Source organism: Lycorma delicatula, chromosome 3 (genome assembly GCF_047948215.1).
Source record: "Lycorma delicatula isolate Av1 chromosome 3, ASM4794821v1, whole genome shotgun sequence".
Lineage (NCBI taxonomy): Eukaryota > Metazoa > Arthropoda > Insecta > Hemiptera > Fulgoridae > Lycorma > Lycorma delicatula.
The window spans coordinates 102,454,032-102,466,109 of NC_134457.1; the positions used below are offsets into that span (position 1 = coordinate 102,454,032).

The 12,078-nt window shown below is 28.3% G+C and overlaps 1 protein-coding gene across 1 annotated transcript in view; it reads left to right on the forward strand.

Moving 5' to 3' along the window:
• The window catches only part of LOC142321180 (uncharacterized), a 355,594-nt gene that overhangs the window by 274,238 nt on the left and 69,278 nt on the right, over positions 1–12,078 (forward strand). The window contains exon 7 of the mRNA XM_075359173.1: positions 346–454. Coding sequence (XP_075215288.1) covers positions 346–454 — 109 coding nt within the window. The remainder of the gene's footprint in view (positions 1–345; positions 455–12,078) is intronic.

Genomic DNA, 12,078 nt, shown 5'->3' on the forward strand with positions numbered 1-12,078 from the left:
TGCTATTTATGTGTAGGTTAAATATTCATATTGATATTGAAACAAACGGTGGGGTTTTATACAGTATCCCACGGTTAGATTTTAAGATTAAGTGGATGCTTTCACGTTACCAAAGGTGTAAAATTTACCTCAATTTTTTTTTATAATGAACTACTGTTGTTTTGTAATTTTTTTATTTTTCTGATGATTGTTATTTCATCATCCTGAATGATATAAATAGATATGATTTTTTTGCTTTACGTTTCTTTATTAGTGAGAATGTTTTTCTCCATTAATTAGATGTAAAATTTGCTCAGTAGATTATTTACATAATATAACAAATTATTACAGGTATTTCTTTTGCAGGATTGGACTCTCCAAATAAAATTTGTGCAAGAAAGAGATGCCGGCATGTACGAATGCCAAGTATCTTCACATCCACCTGCCAGTATATTTCTACATCTTGAAGTAGTTGGTAAGTGAATGTAAAATTAATTTTATTTAAATCGAATATTAGAACAATAAAAATGTTGAAATATATGAAAATAATGATGTTTGAGAGATTCAGGTTGATTAGGTTGTTATAATGAATGAAAACAGTGAAATTATACTCAAAACAATCTTTCAAAGCATATTTTCATACGTGCTTTACCCAGTTTGCTCCAATCTTATTTCTGATTGTGAGGTATGTAAAGCATATTAAATACTGGACTGATTTCTTTCCTGAATGTAATGATGTCAACTGTAGAGCCAATCCCTTTAGTGAAGAAGGAAAGGTTAATTGTTGTACTTATGCCATACAGAAATAAATTATAATAAATCATAAAATAATCAATAAATCATATACCATGCAGAAATAAATCAGTAACAAACACCTTCATTTAATGTATTTGTTCAACTGAGAAATATTATTTAAATATTCAGTAAATTTTCTAATTTCCATTTGACTGCTAGTCAAAAAAGCTAGTTGTAAAGGGTATGCTTTAAAAGCTAGTTTAATTAAAAGTATAAAAATTAAAATAAATTTCCTTCTTTCTCCCTAAATTTTATATTTTCTTAATATTTTATCTTTCTCAACAATATCTTGGATTACTCTTGTTGGATGAAAGCTAACAAAGTAATTGTTTCGTAATTCTTCAGAGGGTAATAATTAGATTATTTTAAATATTTAACTTGCAGTCAGAATAATTAGGTTTATTTCCTTTATTTATACTTCATAATTTAAAAGTGAATTACGTTTCATAAGTAGAATGGAAAAATCCCACAAACAGTAGTGTGGTTAACAAGACCGGAATATTTTCTTAACACTGAACAAAGCTGAAAATTTTTACTATGATCAAATCTGTTCGTGCATTTTTTTAATCTCAGGAACAAATATTCAATTTTTTATAAATTTTTCGAATCTTCAAATTATACTTTAAATTTGAGATCATTCTTAGAAAAATACGGGAAAGATAAAGCTTTGTAATTAAATTGTTTACAAAATAGGAAGTTTTTTTAATATTTAACTTGAAAACATCCATTTTTATTTGCTATTTGTATTAAACAATGAAAGATTTTTCAATGTTAGTCTTCAGTTTTAGTAACTTGAGGATGTTTTTTTATTAAAAAATAACGATCTTAAGGAAGGAGTAATGTCGGATTCCCCGCTGTATACTCCTTCTCAGACTGAAAATATTAACTTAAATGTTTCAATTTACGAAAAATATTTTGTAAATACGTTTCATATGAACTAAATTCTCTTACTGCAAATAACTATTCAATTTATGTAGGCATTATTCTCAAGACGTTTTGGAACTACGTAAAAAAAAATCAGTTTAGAAACCAGCTGGCAGATTTGTTTACTAAAACATAAGAAATAACATAATTTAATTACTATAAAGTAAACTCTGAACGTATGCAATAAAGGGTAAGCATTTGTTTTCTGTAATGATTTGAACAAGTCGAGCATGATGTATTCATCCATAAGAAAATCAAAGAATCCGTTCATCCAGTAAAAAAACTTTTTTTTTAATTTAACATTTACATTATTAAAAAAAAGTATATGTACGGATGTATATAAATAAAAATTAAAAGACGATAAAAAAAAAATATTTTATAATACAATTTTTCATTATTATTGCATTAAATATAACATCAATTTTTTTCCTTTTAAATATATTCCGTGTATTTTAAATTGTTCTACGCCATAAGAACCATCTGAAATATACGTAATAATATATAAATATAGTCTTATAATATACGAGGGTAAGTCAATTATTATCCGCAATCTAGTTATAAATTTTATTGCAATACAAATAGGAAACTTACATGTACATCATTTTTCAACATAGTCCTCTTGTATTTCAACGCTCTTGGTCCATCGTTGCACAAGCTTTCTGATGCCCTCATAAAAAAAGGTTTTCGGTTGAGCTGCGAGCCAGGAATGCACCGTTTCTTTCACTGTTTTGTCCGAGGTAAATCAAGGCAAACCCCTTAATGCCAGTTTGAGTGGACCAAACAAGTAGTAGTCAGAAGGGGCAAGATCAGGACTCTAAGGAGGATGAGCCAGTACTTCAAATTTGAGTTTCTGGAGCGTTTCAGCACTGTAGGCAGCAGTATGTGGATGAGCATTGTCGTGTAACAACACAACACCTTTCGACAGCAGTCCTCGGCATTTTCTTCGAATTGCAAGCTTCAGCTTGGCAGTAAGCATCTTACTGTAACGCGCACTGTTTATTGTCGTGCCCCTTTCATCATAATTTCCAGTATTGGGCCTTGTGAGTCCCAAAAAACCGTAATCATTAGTTTTCCTGAGGACAGTTGGATCTTGAACTTTTTTTTTGTAGGGCGAATTTGGATGTTTCCATTCCATACTCTGCCGTTTACTTTCCGGCTCGTAATGATGGATCCATGTTTCGTCACCAGTGATGATTCTGTCTAAGAAGATCGTTCGTTACCATAGCGATCCAAATTTTTTTGGCAGATGTCCAAGCGCGTTTGTTTATCTAACTGTGCGAGTTGTTTTGGGATCCATCTTGCACAGGCTTTATGAAACTCAAGTCTGTTGTGGATGATTTCGTAGGCAGAACCGTGACTAATTTGCAGTCGATGTGCCAATTCATCAATTTTACTCGTCTGTCTAAGAAAACTATGTCACATGCACGCTCAATGTTTTCCTCATTTGTGGCGGTAAACGGTCGGCCGGCCCCTTTGTCATGCGTTAACACTTGTGCGACCATTTTTTAATTTTTCAATCCATTCATAGACACTTCGTTGCGGCAACACTCTGTTCCTGTACTGTACCCAAAGTCTTCGATGAATTTCGGCCCCTGATACACCTTCCGACCACAAAAAACGGATCACTGAACCTTGCTCTCTTTGGTGCAAACAGAAAGCGGAGCAGCCATGTTTAACGGCAGGGCAGCGATAATGGAACTAACCTAGCAGCATCAAACCTGCACAAAGGTAACTACGCATGCGTCATCTACGCAACACGATATTACTACCAACATAAACAAAAATATAACTAAATTGCAGATAATAATTGACTTACCCTAATATATATTAAAAATAAATATTTAGTTTGAATAGAATAATCCTGAAATTACAACTGGAAATTGCTAAAATAAGTTAATTAAAACTGAAGTACTGCAAAAATGTTATTATACATATTTTTATTACTCCTGATATGAATTTTTATGACTCGATTGTTATTATTTGATTTTATTAACTTAGAAAAAAATTGTATGTCTGAAAATATAACCAAAAAAACTTGTTAAATCTAAAGAGGTCAAGTTATGCATTTTAAGTATTTTGAACAATTTTTTGCCATCCTCTCACACTTTTAACATTATATTTTTTACATATTTCCTTAACATTAAAACATTGTTATATCAATTCACCTACATTTTGTAAGATAATTTTATTTCATTTTCTTTCTTTCTTTAAATATGTACACAGTTGTGAAATTGTAAATAAAACAAATCTAGGATACGCAACTAACTTCTTTTTAAAAGAGTTAAAAAAAAGTAATTTATTATAAATATAAGACTAATCAGTGGGAAGAAACAAGTTTAAACTTTTTCAATTTACTTTTTAAAGGAAATAAAAACCCTTTAAAAAAGTTGGACCTGAATATAAAATTTATTCTGGGAAAAATAAATATACATTTGTTAATTTTAAACTGGAAGGAATGTTTCTGTTAAATCTTAATACGTTAAGAATAAATTAAAGAAACATTTTTATTATAACTTTTATTAAATTAAAAAAGTTATATTAACAGTTTCTATACGTACACAACTTCAATACAAATATTTGTTTATTAGTTCGGTTAGGTGGTTTACTGAATTTAGTTTCTTAAATAATGTTTTAATTATTTCATAAGCCTATACACAAACACACATTGAAACTTTTTCATTTCCTTAAATTTTAAGTTTTAAAGACGTGTATTAAAAAACGATATTGTTTGACAATATCCTAATTTAAAATTGTATTATTCCTTTCTTTTAATGTAATATATATTTCATTTAAAATATTAGGTAAGGTATATTTTATTATTTGTACAATATACTACCTCAACGTAAGGCCTACGTTTTCAGTTTGTCTTAAACAATTTCGGTTGAGTCAGTATGGGAAAGTGTTATAAATATATTTAATCGACCATAGTGCAGCCGGGGACTTCTAATACCGTAATCAAAACAAATTTAAATTTAAATTGAAGATTTTATTTTTACTTTCAATATGAATTGATTGATTCCTTCAGTCACGATAAATGCGACACTACTAAAAATATTTCACGGATTCATTGCCAAATAAAATTTTTACTTAGCACAGAGAAAAATAAATTGTTACCGTTCTTACAATATTCCATGAATTAATCATATGAAGTTTTGTAGGCCGTATTTTTGGTAGTGTTATATGAATTATATATTTCATTATGTTTCGTTATCTGACTTTTATTCATAAGATCTGGATTTGAATTGCAATCAGAAATTTTTAATATACTATAAAATTCATCTTTCACTTGTAATGGGTACTGATGATTACTGGCCAGTTGCTAATATATTTATATATATATATATATATATATATATATATATATTACCAATTCGGAAGTTTTTTTTTATCTTTTATTTATTGAATAACCATTTAATTGTGATAAAATATAAAAATGAAATTGTAATAGACCTTAAGAAATAGTAGGAAACCTAACGAATAAGTTTTCTTTATTATTTATCCTTAAAAAAACCTTTCTTCATATTTGTTTTTCATATTTTCTCGTTTTTATTTAAACGAATTGATCCAAAATTCTAAAGAAGTGTATTACATAAATAATTACTTCGTTTGTTGAATCTGATATTTTAAATATATCTCAATTTAAATATTGAGAAAAAATCAGTGGAAACAAAAATTAAATATTTGAAATTTTATGTTATTAATAAACGACAACTTACTTTTACTTAACCTGGCTCACTTTCTACTATTTAACAAAACAAAAAAGAAAAGAAGATTTAAAAACGTATTTTGTTAATTTTTGAAGTCTGCTTAGTTTTTTAAATTAATTTATTTAAAATAAAATATTTTATGGGACGCACTTAAATAAATGTTCAGTTGGAATGATAAGAAGTTGTTCACAATAAACATAAAAGACAATAAAACAGAAACTTGATGGTAATTAAACAAAAAAGTACAGCTTTAAAACATTGCTACCATACGTGATTTAAGTGTCTCTAAAGTTCTGAACATTTTTATATTTACGTTAAATTTTCAGGGTATTTTATAGGAAAATATTTTGAATATAATTAAAATATATTGTAATTTTTACTATTGAAATTATTTACTTAAATTTTACGTAAAATATCTCCAATTAAGTTACGTGAAAAATTATTAATACTTGACCACAATAGAAAAACAACCTTTGATTTATAAAAGGAATCAACGAAATCGTTTGTTTGTTAATATAAAGATTTTAACAGGTTTAAAAAATAGAAATGGAATTGATTTAAAGGGTCAAAATGAAACAAATCATTCTGTATACATTATTTAAAATTTGTGATATATACCGATATATAAAACCACATATATTTACGAAATATATTTTCGGGATATTCCAAAAAATATTACGGAGGTTTTAAGAACGAATATATATATATATTTTTTTTTGCAGCGCTCAATAGTGAACTATACGTAATATTGAAGCGACAATTAGGTTTTCGGTTACGTATTCTCCATCAGATACCGGCTACGTTGGAGTCTTGCACTGGCCAAGCAGTTATTACCAAGAGATTTACATACCATGTGGTCGCCACAAGAGAAAGCATAGTGTGTGTACTGGTTTGAAGGCAAAAAACATTGACTATCAAACATTTATACAGGAGTCTATTGTAGAAGTTTTTCCAGTGAAAAAAGTATACGTAAGCATTTTTAACAGTTTTTGGAATTCGGAAGCTTTTTGAAAAAAACTCACCATGTAGAAAACACAGAAAAATTCGACAGCTTTTCTAACTTAGTCCAAAACTCATTTCGTAGAGTTAATCGGCAACTGAAAGTTGCTAAAATTATTGTCCATGATATTCACAACCAATTGAAACTTCAACGAAATTAAACCTAACGATCAGCGGCAAAGAGTTCAATTTGTAACGACCATGTTAGATTTCATTTTTTTGATGAAACCTACGTGAAGTGCATTTTATTTCTGATGAAGCAACACTTCACGTTTATGAATTATGAATCGCCATAATTTTCGACGCTAGAAAATGCACACAAATTGGTGGAAGTGGTTCATAAGTGACTGAATGTGAATGTCTCTGTGTGGTGTCATACCTAATCGAATTTTTGGGTAATTTTTTTCTACGAGCAAATAATTACTGGTATAGTGTACTTGAATTTATTAGACATTAGATATCTTTGTGTTTCCGCAGATTGAAAATATGGAGTTCTTAATTTTCCAATAGGATGAAACCCCTCCACATCATGCAGATTTTGTGCGGGCTGCATTCAACGACAGGTTCCAAAAATGCCAAATTGGCACAGAATCTCCAATCACTTACCACCGTGAAATTCCCACTTGACACCGATGATTTTCTTCTTTTAGCTAGACAAAAAGACACGATATACTAAGAACAGATCCAGTCACTTGATTATCTGCGCCAAAGAATAACAGCAGCCGTGGTAGCGATTCCTGAAGAATCGTCGCCGGACTGTGGAATGAGATGGATTATCGGTTTGACATCTGCAGGGCTAAAAGTGCTCATATTGAATTATACGTGTTTGTTGGTAAATTTTTTCTGCAATGGCAGAATTTAAATACTTAGTTAAGAAAAAAAATTTCCTAAGTCAAGTTCATGAAATAGTTAGTAATGTGTTTTAAAAAAAACACCTTTAGCCTTGGATATTTCATGTAATTAACACATAAATTCATAATTATAAATGTGAAAGTAAATTTAGTTTAAAACCACGGAATTCTTTTTCGGATACCCAGTAAGCTATTAATATATACATATATATATATATTTTAAAAATTTAAGCTTATAGGAAATAATAATTACTTTTAAAATTAATAATAACAATGATAACAGTAATAACAAATAATCTTAATAGTCTTTTTTTTCAGTCTGGTATCATAATTTGCAAAAAAATGTATTTGATAATGTCTATAATTTTTTATTTCCTTTTTTTATATTCCTGAAGAAAAGAAAAGAAAAGAAAATTCCCATACTTAATGAACCTTATAGAAATGGGATACGTCGGCTAGATTATTATAAGTGCCTACAGAGTGGTACAATGCACTTTAATGTACAGAGTACATTAGTTAATGAGAACTTGCAGCTACTAAAGAGGTCTTGAATTTACTTGTAACTTTTCGCATTAACCTTTATTACCTTACTTCAGTTATACTTATCACCAATTAATACTAAATGTTTAATTGCATAGACAATTTTTTTTTTCTAAGGTAATCGTATGATTTTTTTTAAGGTAATCGTTTTAATAATCAGTGATCATAACTTATGACATTTTGGACCTTTTAAAATCAGGAAATGTGTAACCTTTATGAGGTTATAAGGTTGTTTTTAACCTTTTATGAGGTTAACCTATTGAGGTTATTTTATGAGGTTATTCCAAAAATAACCTCATTGTAACCAATAATAACTAGAATCAGTATTAAGGTATGAACATTAAATTAATAAAGTCGTTGATCGTTAGAAAGTATTGTGCATACGATGAAAACAAAAGGTTGCTTGCACAAGGCAGATAGTCGCTGTGCAAGGCATTATATTATTCTTTTCTTGTAACATTAGGCTCATTCAAAAACCGAGTATTTTGCAATAGAGTGTGTTTAACTACTTTCATAAATAGCAAACGTTTTTCCACAATAATTTACTTTTTTTAATTTCACAGAGTAATTCCTTTAAAAATATCTAGCGTACTTAGAAATATCTTTTACTGTGTACAGTAGAAAAACAATTTATACTTGTATAGATAGATTATTAATACACTCCCTCTATCAAATCGAAAAATTTAGTTCAGTTCTTGGGGAATGGTAATTCATTGAATAGTAAAGTTGTTTCCTTTTGCAGTGTGTGACGTGTTTGTTAATGTTTTGTGGGTATTAATAAATTAGTATGATTTAGCATTTTTTTGGTGAATTTTTTCTGCAACGCCAGAATTTAAATACATAGTTAAGAATACAAATCTCCTAAGTCAAATTCATGAAATAACTAGTAAGGTGTAGATTTCATGAAGAAAGAAGTTACAAACTTAGGAAAATCAGAAGATAACAAACAATTAATATCCATTCAAAAATGTGAATAAAGAACTGCTGCAGCTTTTAAGATTTCAAGATTACAATTTCAAAAACAACGAAAAGAAAAGCAGGATCTTCTTAAATGTAAATTGCAGTCGTGTTTAGTACATGTTTAAGTACACCAAAAACATGTGTTTAGTACACCAAAAACCTATAAACTACGTTCAAAACCAGTGCGTTATATAGTTTTGTTCAAGGCGTTGTAAGAAGAAGAGTTAACGAGTTTCACGCAAAACATAATGGTCTACATTAAATAAATTTCATGAAGAACTTCAAGAGAGTATTCAATTTAAAGATTCTACAATTATACTAGCACCTATTCTGAAAGAGTTATGGTTTATGTGGTAAAAAAGACAAACGGATGTCTTCGTTCTTCGAAGAGACCACTGAATGGCTTCGAAAAGGATAGAATATTTAAGAAAAATTACCTATTTCAGAAAGTAAAATTCTTCGATTGTTTATTTAACGCCCCATTCGACGACAAAATCTTGGCGGATGACAGTGATGCAGGAGTAAAAGTACCGTTTAATAAAAGTGATTGGCTAATCATAATCTGCTGGAGAAAATATGAGGTTCATTCCGAACGCGATGTTAACTTCGAGATTGATTTCAAAAAGCGGTGATTCAATAATTTCATGAAGTGGGCATCTGAAAAATTAATTCCTCCTCCAGTCAGCGATTGTTATCGATAATTAATTTACCATACCACAGTTCACTTCTAGACAAGCCTCCGGATTCAAATGGTGGTTCAGTAGCATGATTATTTGTTTAGAAAGGAACATTATTCCGTTTAATAAAACAGTGTTAAAACTACAATTGTATGATATTATTAAATAATATAGAAATTAAAAAATAAATTACCACTTTCATGAAGTATTAAAAAAACACGGAAATCAGTTTCTGCAACTTCCAACTTACCAATTTAAATCCATTGAGATAATATGGTCGACTCTGAAAAGATAAGTTGGTAGTAATAACAACATTTTTAATGTTTGATATAAAAAAATTAGCTGAGGAAAAAATGAATGAAAAAAGGGTGATTGAAGATCAAATTGCGAACATATAGAAAAAAAAAAGCTGAAACTGAATACAAGAAGTTGGACCAGCTAATCAACGAAAATGACGGTTAAATTTAGCATCATTCTAGACAGAGGTAATGAAAGTGACTGTTCTGACGAAGATGGAGACACAGGAACTCGACGTATAATGAAAATTTCAAGTAACTGTTAATAATAATAATCATAGTACAATCGATTAAAACAATCCTACAAAAAAAGAATTTGAAAATTCTAAATAATAAGAATTCTAAATATTGTAGAAAAAATAATTGTGGAATAATACATATAATTTAAATCAATTACGGATACAAAATACATTCAAGCATTCACTAGATAGACTTTTTTAATCTAAAAGTTCATCTAAATTATTATTCTTAATTTTTTTTCAATCTTTATTTATCGAATTATTAATACGAATTACGTAATAATGAATTATAACAAATAAAACATGAAAACTGTAATAAATTAAACATGCGTAAATAAAAGCAAAACGATTATTATTGCTGTTTTATTAGAGGGTGTAAATGTTTTCTGGTTCGGTAGTAATGCAGACTCGACCTTCTCCAACACAATTTTTTTACTTTCATTGCACCTGGTGTAACTTCGTTGCAAAAACAGATTGATTTCCATATTAAAAAATATTTTTCCTTTCCGTCATGTTGTTTCACATCAGGTTGCAGAACATCTCAAAATTAGTTTTAACTTTTCATAAATTATAGAATAGTATTTATGATAATTGAATCGTTTATTTCAGAAGCCTGCTACGTTCCGTATGAATATCATTGCATATAAGAGGATTTTGAAAATAGTGATTCAATTGTGAGAAATATTAGATAAACAATAGCTTCTATTAGATAACTGCAACTCTCTGTACAGATATTTACGTACACATACATGTTTGCATTTTTTACTGTAAAATATGATATTGTAGTACGTAAGAGCAATTTAGCCCCAGAAACAAACAATTAAATTCAAAGATAAGTAGTAATTTCAAAATATAAATTTATCTATTATTAATGTTATTATTATTTCTTATTTTATAATATGTCTGTAATTAATAACTGTCGAAACTTATGTAAGAATATATATTTTTTACCTTTTGTTATATGTAAAGTTGTGTTCTTTTATTTTTTTTTGTGTCTTTAAAATCTATCTAACAGCAAATTCAGTTGTATGGGACCACCTCCGAAAATACGAATTATTGAATAAAATTAGATATTAAAGTAAATATAAAATTTAAATATTAAATATAAAATTATATATATATATACCCTTGATCGATCTGTGGATATGAGAATAGTACTGCACATGAAATAATAAGTGATCAAAGCCGACTGAAAATTATTCTGTTGACAGGCAACTGTTTATTTTTTTTAAATTTAAATACGAATCAAATTTTTCTTATTTTAATGAAGAAGCAGATTATAACACGTTTTATTTGTATTGTAATGATGTTGCTAAAATTGTAATGATTGTAAGAAATCATAGTTCTTGGTAAAAAATTCGATTTGGATTTATTTTTAACACTAGCTCGTTTTTTCTAGAAAGAGTTTTAGGTAGATTCCGCTTATTGAGTAGTAAATAAATAATCTGAGTTTACTTTGTCGTTGGTTTGTTTATATGCTGCTTTATAATTTCTATTTTAGTTTGACAGTTTTAGTAAGTTTTACCTAAAACATTAAACCTTCTCTAGAGAAGAATTTTTAACGAAAATCTTTTGTGAAGTATTATGATAACTCTTAGCTGATCTGACTGATAATGCTGATTGAAAATATTATTTTAACTTTATAATATTAATTTAAATCAATATTGTTAGATTTATGTATTACTTGTTCTGTTTTGTTAACAATTTTACTTTATTGTTCTGTATAACTATATAATGTTGCCATTTAACTTTGTTGTTCTGTATAGTTGTCGAATTGTGTGTACTTTGTTACGCATAGTTATATTTTTATTCATTTACTTTTTATTGTATTGTACCTTGTTTAAACCTTTATATCGTATTGGGAAGTAATCATTGGATGCTTTTCTTTCACGTCATTATTAATCTGTACAATTTATTTATAGTTTCATTATTTAGGAAACTAAATATAAAAACAGCAACTTCCAAAAAAAGTTAGTATAAAAAATTTTTCATATAAAAACTCCATTAGAAATACATAATAAACAACGAAAACTATTTTCATACTTAAGTTTTTTAATAATTTTTATTGTAGATGTTTTAGCCACTGTAAGAGAAAATTTACTGTGATCCAT